At 44.5% G+C, this 24,530-nt stretch overlaps 1 protein-coding gene across 1 annotated transcript; it reads left to right on the top strand.

Annotated features, from left to right (window-relative positions):
• On the top strand, positions 1–23,640 carry PXDC1 (PX domain containing 1). Its single transcript, XM_039712082.1, has 5 exons — positions 1–621; positions 13,475–13,566; positions 13,858–13,975; positions 16,655–16,766; positions 22,290–23,640. The coding sequence occupies exons 1-5, from the start codon at positions 366–368 to the stop codon at positions 22,405–22,407; spliced, it is 696 nt and encodes a 231-aa protein (XP_039568016.1). The 5' UTR covers positions 1–365; the 3' UTR covers positions 22,408–23,640.
• Positions 23,641–24,530: the final 890 nt, after the last annotated feature.

Here is a 24,530-nt window from a genome sequence, read left to right as displayed (position 1 = left end):
CGCTGGCTGCGGGGCCGGGGCGTCCCCCCGCCTTTGGACGGGAGGGGCTCTGCGAGAAGAAGGGGCCGAGCCACCCCGCTCCCCGCCCCGAGGGGTGAGAGCCGTCCCTGGGCGCCAGGGGCTCGGCGGGGCAGGGTGCGGGGCCGCCGTCGATGAGGCACTAGCGAGCCTCCCTCCAGCGCCGGGCGGCGGCACAGCCCGGCGGGCAGGGCCGGGCCGGGGGGCGTGCGGCGGGTGGCACCCCCCTCCTCGCTTCCTCCTCCTCCTCTTCTTCCTCCTCCTCCTCCTCTTAACTTGGCCACGGCGGCGCGGGGCGGTGCGCTTCGCCCTGCGCCGGCGGCGGGGGATGTGCGGGCGGCGGCGGGATGGCTTCGGCCGTGTTTGAGGGCACCTCGCTGGTGAACATGTACGTGCGGGGCTGCTGGGTGAACGGCATCCGGCGGCTCATCATCAGCCGGCGGGGCGACGAGGAGGAGTTCTACGAGATCCGCACCGAGTGGTCGGACCGCAACATCCTCTACCTGCACCGCAGCTACTCCGACCTCGGCCGCCTCTTCAAGCGGCTCCTCGACTCCTTCCCCGAGGACCGGCCCGAGCTGTCCCGCTCCCCCTTGCTCCAAGGTTTGAGCAGCCTCGCGGCCCTGGCGCTCTCTGCTCGGCGGGCGGGCGGGTTTCGGCCGCCGCTTCCCGGGGGTGGCGGTGGCCGGGGAGGACGGGCGGGCGGAGAGCGGTCCCGCTCGGCGGAAGGAAGGGGCCGAGGAGCTGGAACCGCGTAGAGCCGGACGGGGCGGGGGGGGCAGAAAAACTGCGGGGGCGGTTTGCGGTCGGAAACTCCTCCCGGGATGTTGATTTGTGTTTCTCATTTTTTTTTTTTTCCTTTTGACTATACATTTGGAGCCCAGGGCTCCACGCAGGACGGTGACCCCAGCATCGCTGCCGCTGTCTCCAGCTGCGCAGCTCCGGGCTAGGCTGGGCTGGGGGGACAGAGGGATCCGCGTTGGCGCTGCCCCCCTCCGGTGCCTCCGGGCTCCCCGAGGAAGGGCTGGGGGGTGGTTGGCAAGAAAAAGGGTGTAGCTGAAAAATCTCCGCGTGTTGGTATGTTGTTTGCCACAAGGAGAGGGCAAAAAAAAAAAAAAAAAAAAAAAAAAGGGCTGCGGCGCTTGCCAGGGGACGGAGCAACTCTGGGAGCTGGCATAATTCCTCGCATAACTTCTGTGAAACGGGAATTGCAGCAGCGGTTAGTAGAGACGTCTGTTCTCTTCCAGCTTCTGAAGTGGACTAGCCAAACTCGAGGGATGTTGTCCATGCTCAGGCCTTGCTGTGCAGAAGCAGGATGTCTTGCGGGTTGGGTTTAGTTTGTTTAATTGTAGGGGTATTTTTTAGATAGAGTTACGTGTTCTACTCTGACATATTTCAAGTGTGCAGCGTGGTGAGGAGCACCCAGTCATCTGAAAATGGGTGTATGCCTAGCACTTCCAGTCTCCCCACTTGTTTGAGTTACGACATAAATGATTTTATTGAACAGGAACAGGGAAAAGCCGATATTCTGTGCATGATTTTCTCCGTGAGAGGATGGGAGAGTTTTCCCCAGCTCTCACTTAGCCTCCCACCTTGCTAGTGGGACCCCTTGCAGAGGGTCTGCGTTTTGCTGTTCTCTGAACTGGGTCTCCACCGCTCATAGATTTGTAAACCCACCGGCCTTCGTTCCTGGGCCGTCCCTGTGTGACAGCGAGCTCGGTTCCCTGTCGGTGGCGATCTCCCCAAAGATGTTTCCTAACAGGTGTTTACAGTGACACAGGTCTTTTTCCATGGTCCTGCCCGATCCCTAACCTCTGGCGGTGGGCTTGCTTTGGGTTTTTTTACGTGCCTCACATTAAAACGCTCGTACCTTTCCCTGTCCAAGCTTCCCCCGCAGCCCTCCCCGGGCTGTCCCTGGCGCTGGGCTCTCCCTGTGTCCCCGCTGCCGGGAGGTGGCAGCTCGGCAGCCACCGGCGGGCCCCGAGTGCCCTCTGCAGACGGCGGGGATGGCGCAAGGCTCGCTCCGGGCTGCGAGGGGGAGATGTTCGCTGGGTTGCGTGCCCCACGGGGGCTGTCTCCTCCCGCCTGCGTGCCGGCAGGGAATGGGGCTGTTCCTGCGGAAGCCAGACCCCACCTCTCAGCCCGGGTGTGATTTTTACTAGTGATGAGTGGCAGTAAATTCTCAGTAACACGGCCCTCAAAGGTATGGGGCACCTGGGCCACGGCTTTTGAGGATGCTGGGTGGGTTTGGAGCGAGCCTGTCTGTGGCCTGCAGGGCACAGCGCCTACCGGAGTCCCTGTGACTAAAACTGACGTCCCAGGGTGGCGGTAGTCCTTCTTGTTGGCTTTATGGGGCTCTGAAGAGTAACTTGGCAGCTGGGCTGGGGTGTGTGCTGTGTCTGGCTGCAAATGGACTCGCTCCTTGGCCTGCTGCCCCTCCCAGTGCTCCTTCGCCATTGGTTACACACAGGAGCTGCTGCTTATCCTAAAGCCCTTCTCATTCCCCAGCACCTCTCTCAAACGAGCGTGGCTCCTCTCCTGTCTCAAGGCCTGCCAGAGCTTTTACAAAGTATTCAACTCTTTTCACTCCTCTCCCTCCGAAGCATTATTTGTGCGGTTTGAGCCAGATGGGATTATAGTCCCTTGCACTGGTTTTACTTGACAGTCCCAGGTAGATACACCATTCGTGTATGAACAGCTGGGAAAGATTAACCATCCTCAGCCTGTGTTCCTCAATCTCTGCCTAAAACCTAGAGCCTTGACTTGCCTTTATCTCAGGAACAGGCACACTGCCTTCATTGAAATGGGGAATGAGCAAAGCATCAGTTCAGGATTTGAAAAATTGAAACCTAATATAAGCAGATTATCATCTGTTTAGCTTGTTGAAAGGGTGGGGGTTAACTTTGCAACAGAGGCAGAATAAAAATCAGGAGTAGTTTCTAAGCAATTACAGCATGCGTCACAATTTCAGCAATTCTCTGTTTAAAATTATGCTGCTCCTGCTCTAAAGAAAATTACTTTGCAGAGTATGCTTCTCTGCCTAAAGAACACTTCATCATACCAACATTTTAAATTGGCTGGCCACAGCCTCTGATAACTTGACAAAGTTGAAACATAAAATCTCATTTAACTAAGTGACAGTGATGCAAAGCTTTGCATGTAAAAAGAGATTGCATGGGGCATGTCCAGTCTTTAAAAAATTCGTGGGGTAAGCATGGTTTCTTAATTGCCAAGTTTAAAAGCAGATGTCCTGTTGTCTACAGTGAAGCTCAATGTACTTAACCCAACAAAAGCACTTGACAAAAGCCCATTCTTGTGTGTGTTAGCATTTAGTCTTATACATTTGTGTGTATTTATATATATATATACACACAAATGTATTTGCATATGTAGATGTGTGTATGTGTGTGTGTATTTATCTTGGGCCTCCTGAAAGAAGGTGAATATCAGCTGTGCCTTTTATCTGGAGGAAATTATAAAGTGTTGCAAGCCAATTTGCATTGCATTGAAGGACTCCAAAGTCCCTACAGATTTGCCTAAGGAGCATTAAAAGGACTAGCATTATCCTACAGCTCACTCAAGCTGCAGTGTGTTACATTTAAGGGATATGACTGAGAGTGGAAGCTTGAGCTATTTGATGTTATTAACTTTTTAAACTAAGGTTGTGGTTATTTTAAAAATGTCAGCAATTTTAGAAAGAGTTGGTTGTTACCCTTATCGCTGGTTTCAGCAGACAGTTCATGCTGTGCTGGAGTGTGCTCCTTTTCTTGCTCAGCATGAGGAAACCATTCCTTTCTTGACCCCTCATCCTCCTGGACAGACTTCCACAATGCTTCCCTTCCTTATTTGTTGGAGCTGCTGAGTGCTTTGAGATTGCAGAGGAGAGGACGGGAGATGTAGCTGTCTGCAGCGGCTGTTCACCTTACCCTTTCTTAGATAGGAGAGGAGGGAAGTCCCAGTGGGGAGTAGGGCATTCCCACAGTTTTGTCTTGTCTTTGGTGACTAGTAAGAGCACGTGGCAGAGTGCATTCTGCACCTGGAGTGTACACTGATGCTAAAGGCCAAGGACATTCAGCAACACAAGGCATCTCACTAGGAAGCTGATAAACAAGGTTAGATATGTGCGTACCTGCAGGGTGACTAAGTATGATTCACTGTGATGTTGCCAGTAACTTGCTAGTATTTTATTTGTCTTTGAAATCTGCCTGTCCCTTGCTCTAGGCAAATGTGCAAAAGAGGATCACAGGAGAACATGGGTTCGTTCACTCCTGCAATGAACACAGCCTAATGTTACTAAACTGCTTCTCTATGCAAAGTCTACTTTTGAATTTAATCAGTTTTCTTGAGAAAGGCAGAGCTATAGACTTAGAAGCTGACTTAAAATTGATGGAAATAGAAATAGTTGCAGCAGACCAGACACCAAAACTGAGGTATACATCTGGAAAAGGACTCTTCCTTTCCCCACCCTCCTCCTTTCCTATTTTCTCTAAATACCATTTGTGAGGAGGTCTCATCTAAGGTTTATCCTTGAACTTGAGCCAGCTTCAATGCAGTCAGCAGTCACACACCTCCCTTGCCTCTGACTTCAATGCAGGCAGAATCAACCCCTTAAGGAAGCCAAAAGAGCACATTAGAAACCTTTCAAAACTGGGATTTGTTTTGCCTTTGGAGTGGCAGGGTGGTTTCTGGCAATCCTCCTCTGCACTTGTTTGTTGCCTTTGTTACCAGGGCAGAGGCTCAGATGCTCTTCCAGTGTTACTATTCATATTGTACCTACCTGTAGTGCCTGTTCCTGCTTTGATACTCTGAGCTGCCAAATCAGAAGCCCTCTGACAGATTTATTTTATTACTAGATGGGCCTCTCTTCCCAAAGTTCTCACTTTCCTCCTTTCCGTACCTCCTCTGACTCATTCTGCCTTGTCGTGTTTTTTTTTTTTCCCCCCTTACTCTTCTTTCTGTTATTTCCTCTCTGTTCCTTTTTTCTCACTTTCCTCCTTTCCGTACCTCCTCTGACTCATTCTGCCTTGTCGTGGTTTTTTTTTTCCCCCTTACTCTTCTTTCTGTTACTTCCTCTGTTCCTTTTCCACCGGTGTGCTGCCATCCATGGTTATTTATGGCTCTGCAGAACTCCTCTGTTGCCTTCCACCTTGCAGGTGCTCAACCTCTGTCCATCCATAGAAGTTTTCTAGTAGTGGTGGAGATTTCCTGTAGAAACCTTGCACCTTTATTTTGCCTTGCAGCATAGAAGCAGTCACTTCACCTGCAGCAGACCTGAGCGGTGCCTCACAGAGACTAGGCTGAGCTCTAGCTCCAAGCCTTGTGCCTGCCTCTGGGGTGGCATCCTCCTGCAGGAAGCAGCTGATAGCTGTTTTCCGTGTTTTCCATGTCCCAGTGGCTGTGCAGCGGGAGGGGAGCTCCTCCAGGGCTGCCACTGGCGGGATGTGCACAGCACAGAGGGCAGTTCCCAAGGAGCCAGCCCAGGAACATTGTTTGCTTGCAAATGCCGTGTTCATAACTTAGTTTTCTATATGCTGCATTATAGCGTTTTTGTTGTTGTTGTTGTTGTTTACAAGACCATCTGGGAGTGTGATTTATGAGAAGAGGGAGTTCTACAGAAGCAGCATCGTGGTTTCCACAGACAGCAGCTGTTTCTTGGTGCTGTGACAATACAGATAAATACACTGCATCTATTGTGCTCTTTTCATTGTTGACATTGTCAACAGTTCATTAGTGGAGCTTGCTCAGAGCTTCTGTCTGGCAGACAAAAGATGCAGCTCTTGGTTATCAGGCTCTAGCAGAACTGTATAACCAAAATTAAGTTTGTGGCTTCTGGGTTTGTTTTTTTATCAGCTGAATTTCATGGTTCATTTGTAATAATGGAGATAAATGGAGCTGACTGTGTTGTTATAAAGCTAGACACAAGTTGCCTTTTTGTGGTGAACCAAGGCAACGTGTCAGGGAAGTTTTTGGTGGAAAGGAATGGAATTGAGGTGTGTTTTTCATGACAGCTCTCACCTGATAAGAAATCAGCACTAAAAATGGTTGTAGGAGCTTGCATTTTTCATCAGGTTTTGACTGCTTTGTTCACTCCTATCTCATGCTTCTTTGACATCTTTTTCTTTCTTGGGCTCGTCAGGCATCAAGACAGGGAACTCTGTGGGGAAAGCCTGTCTGCTGTGTTCTGCCACCAAAACATGCCTTCTCCATTCCAGAGATCCTGGGAGATCCCATAACTAATAATACAATGTGTGGAGAACCCATCATCTTGAGGGTCTGGTTTTCTCTGCTTTTAACTTGCCTCCTTTCTTTGCATGGGTATTTGAGAGTGCCTGTGTCCTCAGGTCATGGTCACTTTTGCTTTGGGGGATTTCAAACAGTTGTTTGGACAGGACTTCTCCCCATCCTTCATCTGCTTCATATGAACTGCAAAAGAAGAAAGGAGTGTGAAAGGGTTTCAAAAGCTCTCTCTCTTTCTGCATCAAACAGATTTATCTCAGTATCTTCAGTATGTTTGCTACTACCTAGTGGAACTTCTGAAAATATAAGTGACTCACACACATTTTGTATACTGATACCTCTTTAAAAATTTTGGTCCTTGTCATCAAGCTTAAGAAGGGCAGCACAATGTCATAAATGTCAAAAGTCCACCTCCCTACACCCACCCCTCTTTTCAGCTCTGCTGTGTCCTTTTAGTTGCTCCCTCAGTAATGCCACCAAGAGGGATCTTGTCAGCAATATTGCATTGATAGCAAATCCTTTGTAAAGGCTGTAGTGACTCCTGTCACATGGGATGGATGAACTCCCCCACAAGGGGAAGGGGCAAGTGTGTCTGCTCCAAAAGAGAGGGGTTGAAGAATTATGCGAGAGGCATCAAAGAGCAGTTGCTAGAGCCGCCAGTCTTAAGTCAGACCAATGCTGTAGCTAGCTCTAGGATCCTGTCCCTGGTGATGAGAACCAGATGCTGCAGAAGACAGCATAAATAAAAGGCAGAGAACAAAAAAATGACAGTTCTGGTCTCTAGTAATTGAAGATCTGACATCCCTGATTGCCTGTAATTATCTGCCCTTCTCTGGATCTTATCAACTCTTTGGACTTAAGGGATCCCTGTGGTGTTGTTTCTGCCGTTATTGAAGAAGAGTTGTGTGAAACAAGCTTTCCCATCTGCTGGTTTTTTGTTTTTTTTCATTTCCTTCCTTTACATACCCCTGAGTATTCCTTTGCCCTTGTATCAATCTTTTATCCTTCTCTCCTTCATCAGAGAGGAGGCAGCTGTTAATGGGAGCTGGTTTGGCCTTTTCAGAATCTAGCCTGAGGTGGCTAATGCCATAGTTCCCAGGTGGCAAGGTTGAGGGAACACGTTTGTGGTGAGGAGGGGTCCTACCTGGGCAGCTGCTAGGAGGAGCGAGGTATGGTGGCCATGAAGCAGGGGAAAATGACAGCTGAAGTGCTACTGAGAAGATCCAGTTAAGCAGATGGAGGAGTTAGGAAGCAGTGCAAAGCAGCAAAACAGTAGAAAAAACAGGGCAGAGTTGTCTGTCATCTTTCAGCCCTGATCCATGTGCTAACTGAGTAGCTTCAGTTTCTGCATTTTTCTGTGGGTCTGCTCAGAAGTCGACTAGATATGGTCCCTAACAGCCTGATCTGACTTTGGATCTGGCCCTTCTTTGGTTGAATCAATTTAGACTATTTAACATTATTCTCTAATGACCAGGACCTTCCTTTAGTGCTCCATCTACATCCTGGATTGTGCATGTGCACAAGGCTTAGAACATATGTGAGGGCAAGGAGCTATAAGGGAAAATGATAAAAAAGTTTTAGCACTGCAGTGGTAATGATTGCTGTAACTGGGGGAAAGGGGCACATCTCCCTTTGAAGTCTGGTCAGGAGAGACAGCAAAGTATCAGTCTCCCATGCAAGGGAGATTATATGTTTTTCCTAAAGGTTTGAAATCCCTAAGTGCTGCTTGAGGGCTTGTGGAAAGAGAGAAGGATGGACTCATGATTTAAATCTATAAGCCCCAAATCTTTCTTACAGTGTAGATTAAGAGAACACCGTAGGATTTCTCTCTGGATTTATTTGTTACTCATTTTTTCCCCTTTGATACCTACTCTGCTGTCTCCCTGTAGGGAATGGAAAGACAATTAGATGTGAGGGGTTCACTGCAATTTTAATCTTCATGTGCATACTGAAACACACAGCATTTAGGACTATTGGCATTCCACCTTGCATGTATCTTCAGAAAGTACACCTTGGCTTCTTGCTCAGCTTCCTGTATGTATAGAACTGATTTTTAGAAAATAGGGTATCTCTTGGACATTCTTTGCTCCTGTCCTGCCCACAAACATGAGGTGTAGTCCTTCAGACTGGAGAGATGGGGTTGGCCTACAGTTTGGTATCACATAGTGACTTGTACATCTCCAGAAAAACAGATTTCTGTGTGTCATCATTGACATGACATTACAAAAACATACTTGACTTATGAACTTATTCTTCCTTGGAAGGCACTAGAGGATTTTTGAGACAATGCTCATTGTGTATGCTGACTGTCAGGACTGCTCTGTGATTTCATTATGAGCCATGGAGCACATGCTGCAATTCCTGTCCTGCTTCCTGTGGTAGAAACATGGGGTGCACTATCTGTGGTTTTCAGAATGTCATTAGTTGCAGATTTGATGGCTCACATAGCAGTAATAGGACAGCCCTACCAAGGCTTGTGTGTTTACATCAGGAGCTGGCTCTCTGTTCCTTCTCCTCTGCTGCTGAGCTCGTTTCCTGCCTGTGTGCAGCTCTGGGCCCCTCTCCCACGCTGTGAGCCAGTGTGCCAGGTTCACAGCTGCTGGCCTGCTCTCCCAGCCTCCTGCAGCTGCCCCGGCACCAGGGACCCAGGCAGGAAGAAAGCTGCAGGCTTCTGGTGCTGCTTGTGCCATACTTTTCCAGACACATGTTGCTCTGCGCAGAGTTATCTACACTTGGTCTCAAACTGAAAACAAATCCTTTTCAGTCTTAAGGACTCTGCCCAGGTTCTTGGTCTGTGAAGGGGCAGAGAAAATTTCAAAAGGATTGAATGAGGTTGCTGATTATGTAATAAAAATAAAGCAGTCTCCCAGGCACAGGTGAGTGCCACACTGGGTTTGGCAGTGTCATCCCTCCCGTCACCCAGCCTGTTGGCTCCCCAGTGTGCAGGGGGAAGGAATCTTAGAAGTTTGTGGTATTTGGCAGCAGGGTTTGTGGCAAAAAAAAGGAGCCAATGGAACCCCCCTTTTACATCAAACCCTATAAACATAGGTGTTTATAGCATTTAAATCACTTGAAATAACAGCTTATTGTCCAAGTACAGTATAGGTAACAAGACAGCAAAGTTTTCCTGGGAGGAGTGTGTGCATGTTTTCCATTAGCAGTCCAGACAAGGGCCAGAGCTGAGAAAAGGCATGAGAACAGCCTTTTACCATGACCTCACTAACAAATTTCCCAGCTCTGAGTTCAGCTCTGCTGCATGAGTGAACAAGTGAAGAAAGCACAACTGGTTCCAAGATACTTGCTGCTTTACTGGTATCTTGCTTTTATTTTATATCAAATGGAGTAAGGGTTCTTGGGTAGTAAAAGTCCCAGATGGAAATACAGGCTAGACATGTATTTATGGCCCATGGGCAGAGACAGCAGCCTCGGGACATGTTGTTGCTGCTGGATGGATGCTTCATATGTGGCCAGGGGGTCCCACACGCTTCAGATGCATCCACAATTTGGTGCATTTGTGTCAGGGTTAATGAATGTGTGTGTCAGGGTGGGGGTGCTGGGCTCTGTCTGCAGTGTCAGCTGGCATGTCTGTGTGTCTGTTTGTTCAGGCGTTTCCAGCGTCTGGAGATCCTGCATCAGTCTCTGGCTTTTTTTTTCCCCTCTTTCTTTCTGTCTCAACAAATCTTCCAAACAAGAGAAAGAACACAGGCAAAGGAGAAACCCCCACAAAATGAAGGATAGGACTGGAAACTTGGGTATGGTTCTGTTCTTCTTTGGTTCCTTTTTTACACAAAAAAGGAAGCTCCTGCTCAAACTTTACATAGTGCCTGGGTGAGAAAGGAGCTTGGATGGGGCATCCTCACCTGCAGTCTCTTACTCCTTCTGTGGAGTCTGGGGTTTCCTGAGGTGAAGCCTTTGACAGGAGTGGTTTGAGGTGTTCCCTACTGCTCACCTAATTGTGATGGCAAAGCAGAAGCTGCTCTGTGTTGTGGTGTGGGAGAGGAAATGAGGTGCAGGGGATGGTGGGAGCACCTTAAGCCAGTGCTGACACCAGAGACTTTACCTTGTGAAGCCCCAGTGTTCCTTGTGCATGTAGGTGCTGTGGTTGATGACAGCAGCCAGTTAGAGAGTGCTGAAAGGGATGGAAAGGAAGGACCAGGACCTCCACTCCTCCTGGCTGCTTGGGCAGGCAGTGCCTCACTCTGGTTAGTGTGGCTGTGTGGCTGGGAGCAGTCTCTCAGGTTGTGGGATCATGGTCTATGACTAACTGAAAACCACAAGAGCATCTGTTAACTTTTAAAAACAGAGACTTGTAGAATTAAGATAAATGAGGGCCTTACAAACTTCATGACAATTGCAGAATAAATTACAGGCTTAAATATATGTATGTAAGGCCAGTCAAGTGGTTTCTGTTTGTTTGGGCTGCAGATGTATGAAAACAAAGGCTTTAGCTTGGCCAAATGAACTCCCTGTATGGGGAATTCATCCAAGGTCAGGAGCCTTACGCCCCAAAGCTGCACATCTGCAATCATTGAGCACATATATAGGAAGCTGTCCAGGCAGATGTATCACACTCCTTCCTACGCTGTCTGCTTTTTGGTTTTGGTATTACTGAAAGCTTCAGTAAGAAACAGTTTTTATGGTGTCAGATGTTACAAGTCTTCCGTGCCAGTTTCCAGGTTGGAGTGTGGATTTGCATGGCTGGTGTCTTTCCAAGAGGTGGAAGCAGATAATATACCAGGGCTGGAAATTCCTTGTGAATGCAAGAAGCTGTAAAACCTCCCACGGGGTGATCTGTGACAGTGCAACAGGCTGACAGCCTTGTCTGACTTCTTGGTGAAGCATAAAAAGACCATGTGGAGCTGCAGATGCTTTCCCTGATTACTAATGAGAGAAATCCTGACCGCTTGGCTGGTTTTCCTCATGGGATGAATGCTCAGGGTTGTTTCCGAGGTGGTTTTGGTTTGTTTTTTTTTCTTTTTCTCTCCCTCCCAGTCTGAATATCTTCATTTGTCTCAAAGTATCCCTCTTCCTGGTAAAATACTAGTTGCAACAGTGCATGCTTATCTGGGAAATGGTCCGAGATCGAGGGCAGATTTGAGAGGGAGCAGCTGAATGCTGAATCCCTGGCGGATTGGCGATGAGGTGGGAGCCACAGTTGGGCAGCCTCTGCTCTGACTATATCAGTGTTTATGCAGAGTGGATCGAGAGCAGCAGGAGAAGTGGAGGCACCCCATGGCAGCTGGCACCAGGGTGGCTGGCTCTGTTTTCTCTGGTTTTTTGATGTGGACTGCAGCAGGGCCAGCAGTGTGTTTCTAACATCATAGATGGGTGTCTGAGCTGTGGGGCCATTGGCAGCTTCTTCTTTCTTTTAGGGAAGATGACAGCCTTTCATTGAAAAATTTGAACTCGATCCAAATGTGGGATGGGAACGTATTTGTGGAGGGACCAAGCAGATCCACCCAGGCCTGCACCCCATAGTTAGGATGATGAAGGGTGCTGGAATGCAGTTCAGGTCTGTAAGGACAAGCACAGCCCAGCTAGTATGTAGTCTGTGGACCCATGCGGATGAGTTTATTCACATTTACAGCCTTTCAGAGAATTTCCAAGCAAAGCTACCTGACTGTAGTGTACACCAGCCAAAGCAAGACGCACAGCACCTCTCTTGTATGCCTGCTGGGATGCCTTGCTGTCAGGAGAGGGGGTGAGATGTGCCAGGGTGAGGTGATAGCCATGCTGAAAAACCAGGCAAAATGAAGGACTGTTGAGCAATAGAAAGGTTTATACAAGCAGGGGACTTTTGTGGGACAACTGTCAAGTGAACCTCGTTGCTTTGGAGACAATCTCTGTTTTATTTAGAGCTGTAACTGGAGGAGAGCTGACAGCTTCCAAGTCACACTTTTGTCTGGAAATTTTCTGTGGGATTGTATCTTGTTGGTAGCAAACAACAAGGACTGGTGCAGACTGAAACTGTTTGTGGATGCTGTTCCCACACTCTGCATATTTGATAGCTCTATGTTTGTCTTTTGATTAGGAAGATGCAGATACACTTACTTTAACACAACTGTAGTATATTGAAGTGCTTTCTCACAGACTGCTTTGCAGTTTTTTAATTCTGATGGTTCTGATTTATTGTGTCTTTTCCTGTTTCTGTCAAGGACACTGGGAAAATACAGCTGTTTGTTTGTTTGTTGTGGCTTTTTTTGTTTGGTTTTTGTTTGTTTGTTTATTGTGGCTTCTTATATTTAATAATTTCTCTTAGGTATTTCATTTTCATGAGTGTATCTTGCTCCTTAGAAAAGATGCACAAATGTAGAAGTTAAGTGGTGATTTGATTAGAAAAAGCAGGTTGCAAATATCAGCAATAAAAGGATCACTAGAGGGATGTGAGATCTTGGGATTTACTTCTCCTCATATGCTCCATGTATGCATCTACATACATACATGCAACCTGTGCTGTATTTCCTTCAGTCTGCTAGAGGAGGGGAAAGTTAGAGATGCCCTGCAGGTTATATGTACAAAATACAGTATCAGTGTTTGAGATCACCATACCAAGCAATTCCATATTGCATTGTAATGCATCATTCTGGATATTGGGCAGTGAAATTTAGGTCTTAATCCCTTCTGCAGCACTGTGATAATTCAGTGACTGAATAGATGAAAAAAAAAATCCTGACAGTTATCTTGCACTTGAAAAACATAATACTGACAAATTTTCCTTGGACCACTCACTGGGGCTTACATTCAGAGAAACACAAAAGTGCTCTCAAAGCCTTTTGTTTAGCTTGTGGGGTTTTTTCCCTCTTATCTGTAGGAAGTGTCTTTTGGTTTTCTTGGGTTTTCTTTTGCTTTTTATTTACAGGGGAAAAAAAAGGATGAATAATGGTTCTTGGAAGCAGAAAGTGGGCTGTTTAACTATCACTGCTGGGAATGCTGCGTAGTGAAACTGTGGGTGAGGGAGTAGGTGGTTCTACTTCTGCTTGTCTTGCAATTCCTACATATGGTCATAAACAGCTGAGTTTGTGTCAGGCTTGCAACTCTGCTTGTAAACTACACCCACCTCAGTTTGGGGTGCACGCTTTATCATCAGTTGGTTTAAAATGTATTTCTGGAAGGCATATTTGAGGTTGTTCCACGTCTTCCTGAGGGGCTGCTTCTGGCTGCTAAAGTGTGCCTAAGTGTGCTTTCATTTATGCTTATGATCTGTTTACTTTGTTTCTAGGGCTCATCACAATAAAAGAAGCCCATGATATAGAAGCCAGACTTAATGAAGTGGAAAAGCTTCTGAAGACTATTATAAACATGCCCTGGAAGGTGAGTAAGCCAAGTTCCAATTTAGCCCAGCTTGACTCCTCCTTCATGGTGACATGCACTCTCATGCAGATTAGAATGTGATGGGCTTTGCCAAACTCTGAAAGAAGCAGCAATTTATTGAGTAACTTGGAGAAATGCTGAGTGCCAGAACTGTGCAATGATGCCTCCAAGCTGTCATTTATAATGTCTTTTTGTCATGTTGTGAAGGGGTGGAAATGGAGAAGAGGGACAAAGCAAACTACTGGTTAAAAATGGATGTCTGTTTTGTTTTTTTTTTTCTCTCTTTTAAAGTATTCAAGGTCTGAAGTTGTCCTTACATTCTTTGAGAGATCTCCTTTGGACCAAGTTCTAAAAAATGACAATGTCCATAAAATTCAGCCAAGCTTTCAAAGTCCAGTTAAAATATCAGGTAAGAATTGTTATCTCCCTGTAGTTAGCACAAGAATTGAAGAATGAAAATTACTTTTTTGCTGTTCCCATTATTATTTTTCTATCAACTATTCAAAATGCAGTTCTCAGTAGTGCTTTGTGATATAGAACATATAATTTTCCTTTATATACTGTGCAAGGTGCATTCAGGCAATAAAGTGGCAGGTGAAATGGGAGGTTGACAAATGCAAAGCAGTGAATGTGAGGAAAATGCAGTCCTTACTGCACGTCATCCCATATGATAGTGCTGTTAGCACTTAGAAAGGAGATTTTGAGGCTCTTGATACAGTTCTGTGAAAGGGTAATCTTGGTGCCAAGCAATGTGCAATATCAGCAGTGAGAATATTAGGTATTATTAGGAAAGGAGAAGGAAACAGAGGAGAGGAGCATAGCCCCTCTTGAATACAATATGCACAATTGTGGTTTCTTCATCTCAGGATATAATAGAATTTAAAATCATACAAATAAACAGTGAAGATTCAAGCTGTTGAACAGCTTCTCTAAGAAAGGGGTTAATTAAAGAAGGACACCTCCCCCTGTGAGATGAGGTGACAGACTGGTATGATGGAAGTCCACAAAACTGTGAATAGAAGGAGGTCAATTACCCTGTGCTTATGAAAAAAGAGCTATAGGTTATCCAATATCATTGCCAGACAGCAGGCTTTAAACAAACAAAAGAAAGTTTATAATATTGTTTTGTTTCCATACAAAGCATAGTTAAGGAGTGGAACTCATTGTCATAGGATATGGTGGAACTGAAAGCAGAAGTGACTTCAAAAGGGAATTAGACAGGGAAGTGGAGGACAAGTACATTGAAACCTGTCACAGGTGGAGACATAGGAAGTTCTAAAACACAGATTGCTAGTGGGTAAAGTGGAGAGCTTATCCTTGCCTATTCTTTTAGCCTTTCCCCTCTTCATCTGCTACTGGCTGTTGTCAAAAGGTCTGTGAGCTTCTGGTGTGCCTAGTTTTGTATTTCTGTACTGAAATACTTGTTTAAACCTAATGCCTGCTCCTGGTTTTGTGTCACCAGAAGAGCTTATTTACAGTTAATTGAAGTGAAATACTACATAGTCCTTCAAGTTTTATAATAACTGGTATCAGTTTTCCTTGGTACTAACAAAACTATCTCAGCTGAATAATAGCATGTTTTAATTCTAAATTATTGTTGTTAGTGATAAGTCATACCTAATTAACTGGAGGAAGATTCTCCTACCTATGCAGCATCTTGTGGTAATTAATTTTCATCATTCAAGTGATTGCTGCCATTAATGCTCAGAACATAGGTGGAAATTTGATGTTAATTGATATTTGCCTCGTCTGGATGTTGCACAATGGAAATGGAACGTCTGGCAGCACTGTCAGTAGATGGCAGTAAATGATAATGGGTAAAGCAGTTCATGCAGCAGTGAAATGCTGTAACTCTTAGGTCAAGTCAAGGACACTGGGAAAATACTGACATTCCTGTTACTCATAGTGCAGCTTTCTACCTGGCAGTCTTGGAAAAGCAGACAAAAATGTTTTGTATTCTCTGAAAAAAAACCCTGTCCCCCGAAAGGTCCTGCTCAGAGTGGTAGGTGATGGAGAAGAGAGAAAGGGCTGCCCTCTAAGATGAAAGCTGAATTTGAATTTATGTTGTAAATCTTATTTTACAATCATACAATGATGGCTCAAGATGAGTCATATGAAATGTGATTCTGCTGGGGTTCAAGTGTTTTCACAACCCCCAAATGTATTCTGCTAAAGTGAGCTGCAGTAAAATACAGAATGAAAATCAAAGATGAGTCTCGAGAAAGATATGGGAGTATTGGCTTTACCTTAATGCAGGAGCATGTAATCTTAATAAAATTACCTCCTGTCATGCCTATCTCCTGTTCATTGCTTGAACTGTATATATAGATGAAATTTGTTGGTGTGTTTTCTGCCTGCCATATTTTGTGCCACAGTCTAATTTTTTTTTGTTGTGCTGGTGATGCAAGGCTGTAACACAGGGTCATAGTGTCTTGAGACAGATCAAGAGTTATCCTACTTAAGTCAGTGCTGATATTTTGAAAAGTACATTTATTTTGTGTTGGTCCTAGCTTCATCTAAAATTGTGTGACTGAAAGAAATCCTTGTGACTTGCCTAGTTTGATTTTCCACAGAGCACAGATGTGGATTAACTTCTCATTCACAATTCACTTCAAATACTGTTCTTTAGTTATCAATTCTCCCCGTGGTAGTAAGTCAGTGGAATTAGGTGTAAATTTTAGATATTCTGTATTGGAAGCTTCTAACACAGATAGAAACAAATAAGCAGTATCAAGGGCTGTGTAAAACATGGCATTTCTTTATACATATTAGAGGTTGAATTAACTTGTAAGGTCACTGTTCATTTCCCTTGTTATGTCTTTTTTTTTTTGCCTAGCCTAGGACTGTCTAAGAAAAATACAATTATGATTTGATAGTGGTAGTTGTTTCAGATGCTCTGTGTCATTAATTGGTTAGGTGAATAAAATTACTTGAGCACTGTCAGATTTAAGAAGCTGTGAAACCAGCTCTTCATTCCTGGTTTCCTATCATGTGCACATATCAGTTCATAGCCATGTCAATTACTTATGATACACAGTTGTTTTCCAGCCTTTTTTTTTAAATCTTGTTTTCTTTCTTCTCCCAACAGAAATCATGCGATCAAACGGATTCTGTTTAGCCAACACTGAAACAATAGTCATTGACCACAGTATACCTAATGGAAAAGAGAAGCACCTGGATGTAGATTCAGCAGAACACTTGTAAGTGGAACTTGAGCAAGAGCAATGCTGTCACCTTTGCTGTAGCTTTCCCACCCCCCTAGCAAAATGTAATTGTCTACCTAAGAGCAAGACTGGTGCAGTTGTCATCCTGACAGGTTAAAGGTTACTGAGCCTGATTGCTGACACTCCAGAGGTCCATTCTAACCCCAACCATTCTGTGATTCATGCAGGTCTTAAGCCAGTGACTGCATTCCCAGATGGGTATTGATGGAAATATGCTCCTACAGATTTCTGTCATACCAGGTGGTTGATATTTCAATGAGCTTCAGGGAGTGAAGTGAGTTCAGGGAGTGAAGGGAGTAAAAATTTTAACATTTTTGATGAGAAATGATGACCTACTTTTTCATTTGACCAGTCGAATGAAGGAAAGAGAATACTACAACACTTATGGAGCTTTTAGCTTTGGACACAGTGATCTATTTTGGCATATTTGAAATGCCAGTCTGTAACAAGGTTTAGAGCTTGGCAACATTTTATCAGGGGCTGGAGAATATGTCTGGCTTGAGTGTAATTTCTTGAAGTCTTTTTATTAATTTACCACTTAGTGTTCTCAACCTCGACCTTGCTAACAGCATTTAAGCTTATAAGATTGTAATAATGAGGCTGAAATGGCACACTAGAGGTAATTCTGTAAGGCCAATACCTGGAAATTAAAACTGTTATAGTTCACACTAGATCACACTTTGTACTAAAAGTGACAAATTATAGGAGAAAATTACCAAAGAAAACATTTTCCTGCCTTACTTTGATTTTTTTTTTAAATATTTTAAAATATTTATAGCGAGTATTGATTTTAAAAATGTGCTCCAGCCCAAGCAAAACTTACAGAAACTTACCTGGGATCAGAAACTACAATCATCTAACTGTCATCCCATTGAAGTCAGGGACTGCTAAGGTCAGAAAATGTGAATGTGATAAAAACTGAATGGTAGACATAGTTTCCCATAAGCTGTGGTGGAAGAAATGAATCCAGGGTAACAGCCTGACTTAGTTTAACTTTCCAAAGGATGTGAAGTCAAGAGTCAAGAAGTTAATAAATTTCGAATATGTGTTTTATACAGTGCCCTAAATTTTCCCATCCTGCAGCTGCATTTTATAGCCAAGACATAATAGCCAGGAGATAGTGGAACCAGTGTAACACAGCTGTTTTGTAAAAATTGAACCTTTTTCAAAAGCAGAGATTTTCTATAATGTCAGTTTAAATGTATGCTATTAGTCCAGAAAGGAAACTTTAAAATCTTTCAAATCCTATGCTGCTCTCTTTTGGTTTCAATAAAATTGGATTTATGGTGTGTTCTACCATAACTCTGAAATTAGAGTTAATTCCCTGTGGACTTGATATCCTCAGATGGGAATTTTTTCCTTTCAGCTGCATTAAACTCTTTATGACTTCTAGGTTTTGGCTGCTGATGGACTTGAATGAGACATTTTGCAGAGCAAAGCTGTATTTTTTGGGAAGAAGTGCTTGAAGCTTCAGCAGGAAGTGCTCATTCCCTATACTGGCTAGCTGTGTAGCCTGCAGAGCTACCTGCCCAGTGATCCATCAGCTGAGAAGTCTCATACTTGTTGCAAAAGAAACCACAGCGCTTTTCCAAGTTGCAGTTGTTGCTCTGTTGTTCTGAAATAGGTCTTTTCTGCTTCCTTCATTTTCTCTCTGATTTTATTTGGCGGTACAGCAGAGTGTTGCAAAGTGTGGTGAAGCCAGTGTGTTCAGCATCCATGTAGCATAACTAGTCCTTTTGTGTGTGGCTCTTGAAGTGTAGTGAAGTCCTTTTGAAAGAAAAAGGTGGTAAATAAATGCATTTGAACTCTTGGTTTGGTTTTGTTACAGAGGTACCTTTCTCTGCAAAGACTGTTTCTACTTCTGTCTTTTAGGCCAGCAGCAGCGTCTGTGGCACTGGATAAGCTGCCTTTTTGGCAAATTCACTCCAGTACCTGAAGGAGGCCTGCAAGAGAGATGTAGAGGGAATTTTCATGTGGGCATGTGATAGGATAATGGGGGTGGCCTTAAGCTGAAGGAGAGCAGGTTTAGATTAGCTATTAGGAAGAAAATTTTTAGATAAGGGTTGTCAGATACTAAAACAAGTTTCCCAGGTTGTGGATTCCCCATCTCTGGAGGTATTCAGAATCAGGCTGGATGGGGATCTGAGTAAACTGACCTAGTGAAAGGTGTCCCTGCCCATGGCAGGGGCATTGGAAGTAGATGATCTTTAAGATCCCTTCCAAACCAAACCATTATATGATTCTGTGAAATGCACATATTTTTAATACTTCCAGTGTCAGTGACTCAACCACTTTCCTGGGCAGCTTGTTCCAATGCTTGATAACCCTTTCAGTCAAGATATTTTTCCTAATATCTAATCTAAACTTTCCCCAGTAGAACTTGAGGCCTTTACTTCTTGCCCTGTCACTTGTTACCTGGAGAAGAGTCCAACGCCACACCTGGCTACCCACCTTTCAGGCAGCTGTAGGGAGTAATAAGGTCTCCCCTGAGCCTCCTCCAGGCTAAAAAACCTCAGCTCCCTCGGGTACTGCTCATCAGACTTGTGCTAAAGACCTTCCTCAACTCTGTTGCCCTCCTCTGGATGTGCTCCAGCCCCTCAATGTCCTTCTTGCTGTGAGGGGCCCAGAACTGGACACAGGATTCAAGGTGCAGCCTCACCGGTGCTGGGTAGAGGGGACAATCCCTGCCCTGCTCCTGCTGATCACTGTTTCTGATACAGGCCAGGATGCCATTGGCCCTCTTGGCCACCTGGGAACACTCTTGTTCCTGTTCAGCCACTGTTGACCAGCACCCCAGGTCGTTTTTTGCCAGGCAGTTTTACAGCCACTCTGCCCCAAACCTGTAGCTCACCTGTAGCTTGGGGTCACTTGTTGTGACACAAGTGCAGGGCCTGGCATTTAGTCTTGTTTGAGCTCATACAAGTGGCTTTAGCCAATCAATCCAGACTGTCCAGATCCTTCTGGGAAAGCCTTCCTATTCTCCAGCACATTGGCACTCCCACTTAGCTTGGTGTCACCTGCAAACTGAGTGCAAGAGGGTGCACTTGATCCACACGTTCAGACCATTAATAAAGATATTCAACAGGACTGGCCCCCAAAACTGAGCCCAGGAAAACACTACTTGTGAAAGGCTACCAAATAGATTTAACTCTGTTCAACATCCCTCAATCTTTGAGCCCTGCCACCAGTTTTTTACCTAGCAAGCCTGTCCTAACCATAAGCTTCTATGTTGTTCCTCTTCTTCTTGGTGAATCTGAATAGCAAATCTAATGTATTAACAGAGGTTAAAATTATAAAGAATTTTGTCTTCCAACACAAGAAGTAGGCTCTTGCAAAAGAGCCTACTGTCAAGGTAGCTTAGAGGAAAAAAAATTAAGGTTGGCAATTCAGGCATTTAGGAATCTGAAGGTCCGCAGCAGAGTTGCAGAATTTATTTTGAGAGAAAGACCTGTTGGTAACAGCACAAAAGTATTTTGACTGTTGGTGTCATACACAGCTTCTGACCATGGTAAACAGCCCTGGTTTATTCAGTTTGGTTTTCTGTGAGCAATCTAGAGCAGTGCTTTGCAGACTGCTGTGCACACACTTCATTTGTGGTGGCAAGAAAAGCTTTCTGCTTAACCACAGCGTCTGACATCCACTGCTTTGCTCCTCACATTCTGCTTGTAGTAACCTATCAGTGAGGCTGGAGAACCACAAAATCTGTGGGACCTTTCAGATGTAATAATGTAGCTTTATGCTGATAAGAGAAAAAGAGCAGAATCTGAGTAGCCTTCTTGACTCCTCTTCTGCTTTCTTCACTCTATCTCCCCACTGGTATTTCATAATCTGTTGTTTCTGGATCACTTGCAGTCCATAAGACAGCACGACATGATCTGTGAAGTATTTTCAAGATACCAAGTCAACTCCCTTGTGCACACATTCCCACACACGCAGGCAAGTAAACAGCCTGGAGGGACTAGAGGAATGAGGGCAATAAACATTCAAAGTTCAGTTTCATCGCTGTTTCATTTAAAGTGAAGAGAAGAGCTGCGGGAGAAAATCCATTAGTTTCTGCTCAAAAAAAATCTTCTCTATTTTGGCGCTCATAGTTAAAAAAAATAGAGATAAGAAGGACCAGGAAGGAGTATGGAAAAGACAGAACTGTGGCCTTATGTTGCAGGATGTACAGACCCGGCTATCCTATAACCCATGATAGTTCTAAATAAAATTTTGGGAACAGATGGGAGTGGCAGACTTCTCTGTTTGTTTGCCCTACCACTCTTCTTCAGGTCCTCTGAAATACTTACCTTTTAAGTCACCCTCTAGTGCAAGGTTAGGGGGATGCCCAGTTGTTTCACATATTTAAAGAGTCTAATTAGTTCATGTATAGATGAGGTGCAGTTTTAAATATTAATTATTTTAAAGCTCATCTGTTTATCTGCCATTCAGAGAGCTGCAGTAGGCCAGCTAGGCTGATAAAGGTGTTAGAGACACCTTTATCTAGTGAGAGCTAGGTTAGAATTTCTTTTTCCATCTTGTGCAATTTTTCAGTTTCTTCTTCCTTTTATTTCTCACTCTGTCATAGTAGATGAAATTTCTTTCAAAATATTAAAGAGAGAGTTTGAGAAAAAGAAACTTTACAGTTCTTCAGACTCCTTTTAGAACTGAGGTGGAATTTGGTCCTTGGCCTACAGTGACTTCCTTTAACTTCTAGGCTATCTAGAAAGAAGATAATGTTTCCTTACCACAGGGATTCAAGCCTTCTTGAAATGGGAATGTGTGTAACTGTGAGAAGCGTAGGTTTTAGCAGCTTGATGCCTTCTGGTTGAAAGTTGGTATGAGACAGTAGGTAATTCGTGCAAAAGTGCAGGTTATGAAACAGGTGTTGGGAAGTGGGGAGGAAAATACCAAAACAAGTGAAATTAAATTTGGGAATCTTTTTATATTTGTAGATTCTTTGATTGTCAAAATCTAAACCTCGTACCATGGGAAGGACAGCTAGACTCTGGAAGAAGGACTTTCTAGTCATTTTTTCCTACCTGTGTTAGACACTTGGCCTCTCACAAAAGCCAAACCCAGAGAAAGGGTGCCTGTGAAGTGAAAGACTGAGAGTCCAAATTCAGATATGAAACAAAGGCAGTTTCTTTTTCACTTTTATGTGAGAACTGAGGCATCATGTGTTGTTGACACATGCTGTGGGAACAAAATAGAAGGATGTGGACTTCAACTGCATGATTCACTCTTCCAAGAGTTACTTGCTGCTTCCTTCCTTCCTTCCTTCCTCACTAGTAGCTTTGAAAGTCTGGGGTGACAAGATTACTTGCTTGTATTCACCATAGTTCTCACTGGCCCATGGTTTAGTCATAAACACATGAATAGAGGAGATGAAGGAGGTGTGGATAAAATCAGCTCCAAGTGCTTCTCCCACTCCCTTAGTAGTTTTTTTCCCAATTCCTTTGATTTTCTAAATTACTTAATGCCTTTTGGTGTTTTGGTTTTTTTTTCATCTCTCCTTAGGTTCGAAAGTGTTAGTGACTTTACCTCAGAGCTGGAAGACAGTGATGATCCAACAGCTTATGTCACCAATTTGACATACTACCACCTGGTCCCGTTTGAGACTGACATTCTGGACTGAGGCTGCTCAGGGGTGCAGTCAGCCAGCATCCAGCCAACCTCTTCGTCCATAGGTTCTGCTATCTCTGGCATTGCATCTCTGTGAAAAAGGCTCTGCAGACAAGACCAACAGCAGGGAAGCTGCAGCAAGAGCGCCACAAAGCTGGTTTTGTAAGTGTGGTCCTCCTTTGTGTGTTATGGAGACATCTTGTAAGGAGGAACCTGCTTTGCTGCTGACAGCAAACTCAGTTTCTGTGAAAGAAAGGCAGCAGAGGCTTCCTGGGGATCAAGGAAATCTCTGCTATGTCTGTGGGAATTGCCACCCTAATGCAGCTGTCAGAAGCTTGTGTTGAACAGGCACAAGTCACTCGTGCTCCTTGAGGTGCAAGCTGAGTTCCCCTTTTAGTATACCACCAGAAACTTCCTCAGATGGCGTGACCACCATTTTTATGCTTTGTAAGCAAGAAGACAAGCAAACCAGCTGAACTTTGTCAGTTCCCTCTGCAGTTGCTTAATGGAGGTCTCGTGGGTCGCTTTTTGCTCAGCGAGCGGATGATTGGTGCCTTACACGAGATGTCAGGAATACCATTGAGTGCCTCCAGGACACAGAACACACGAGCTGACAGCTTTACTTCTTTTCATCATGGGCTTTTGTATAATCACTGGAAGGGCAACTGCTCTTTCCTGGAATAGTAAAGCAGACAGCAACTGGCATTGCAATGAGCTGTGCATGATGTTTGGGTACCCGGATGATTTCAGAAGTCTGGAAAGCCAATGGGAAAGCTGAGCTGCTCCACTAAGAAGGGTCAAGGTTACAGCAGGCACTTTCGTAATATTTTTTCTTTTCATGTGGACCAGCATATGTGAATGGTGCTTACAGATGTTTACATCAGAGAGATAATTCCCTATGCATATTTCTTCCCAGAGGATGGGAAGGAAGACACTGAGATTTATATTGTGTTTGGACTGCAAAAGAATGATAAGCTGCAGTGTGCCTACAGTGGTAGGAAAAACAGTCTCTCCACTGCCACCCTGTCTCAAGGAGTTTGTCCAGCTTTCTGAGATCTGCCTGGAGGGGTCACGTGCAGGCCTTCTTGTTGTGTAATGCCATGGATTTCAGCAGAGATAGGACAGTGGGAGCAAGAGTGGGATTGGACCCTGCAGCCTCTTGACTGTTGAGTAGTGCAATGTTAATATTTCCTTGGGGTCTCTCCCTTGCAGAGCACCCTGAATTCCCAGCTCTTACTGTGAGTGTTCAGCACTCACCAGCATGACCTTTCATTGAGCTGCCTTCTTGTTGTGTAATGCCATGGATTTCAGCAGAGATAGGACAGTGGGAGCAAGAGTGGGATTGGACCCTGCAGCCTCTTGACTGTTGAGTAGTGCAATGTTAATATTTCCTTGGGGTCTCTCCCTTGCAGAGCACCCTGAATTCCCAGCTCTTACTGTGAGTGTTCAGCACTCACCAGCATGACCTTTCATTGAGCTTTTTGCCATCTGTTTGCAAATATTATTTGGAAGGGGCTGAAATGGAAAGAAATGCATTTTTGGACATGTTTCCTGGACAAGAGGCTTGCTTGGTCCTGAAGAAGCTCATACAACTCCCTTCTGCAGACTTTTCATTTCTATCTATAGAATAACAGTCAAACAGAATTTGTTAATGTAAATAATAAATTATTGAGAATCCTAATTCTTTTACACAGTATGTTTTTAAAATATATTTTAATGAAATAAAATAAAATATAACTCACCTTCAGTACACTTCTGCCGCTTCAAACAGTGCCTTTTTTTTTTTTTTTTTGTCTTGTTTTGAGTACACTTTCCCAGACATGTCGCATCCTCTTTCTTTTCCCTATAGTTTCTGAAACATACTGAGTAATAGCAATTTCTGTGCTCCACGTGTTATTTATACTGCAGGCATGGTGTGTATCCACATGGAACCTCTGCCTAGCTGTTGATCTTAGGTCTAGGTGTGTGTGGTTTAATGCCGCTCAGCTTAGTGGAAGATTTCTGTATTTTCACTATCATCAGTGAGATCAAATTTGGACATTATTGTTTTTGAAGATGAAGCAGATTCTTATAAGGTAAATTTCTATAGTAGAAAGGAATATGTCATTACTCACTCAAAGACTTTCTGAGCAGCCT

Source organism: Passer montanus, unplaced genomic scaffold (genome assembly GCF_014805655.1).
Source record: "Passer montanus isolate IOZ18808 unplaced genomic scaffold, ASM1480565v1 scaffold26, whole genome shotgun sequence".
NCBI lineage: Eukaryota > Metazoa > Chordata > Aves > Passeriformes > Passeridae > Passer > Passer montanus.
The sequence above is the reverse complement of the archived record's forward strand: the minus strand, read 5'-3'. Positions and strand labels throughout refer to the sequence as shown.

What these genes read in the sequence shown, in the direction of transcription:
- PXDC1 (XM_039712082.1), top strand. Translation starts at nt 366, where the DNA reads ATGGCTTCGGCCGTGTTTGAGGGCACCTCGCTGGTGAACATGTACGTG. An exon ending in CCGCTCCCCCTTGCTCCAAG is followed by an intron (nt 622 to 13,474) that starts GTTTGAGCAGCC and finishes CTTTGTTTCTAG; the next exon opens with GGCTCATCACAATAAAAGAA. An exon ending in AAGTCCAGTTAAAATATCAG is followed by an intron (nt 13,976 to 16,654) that starts GTAAGAATTGTT and finishes TTCTCCCAACAG; the next exon opens with AAATCATGCGATCAAACGGA.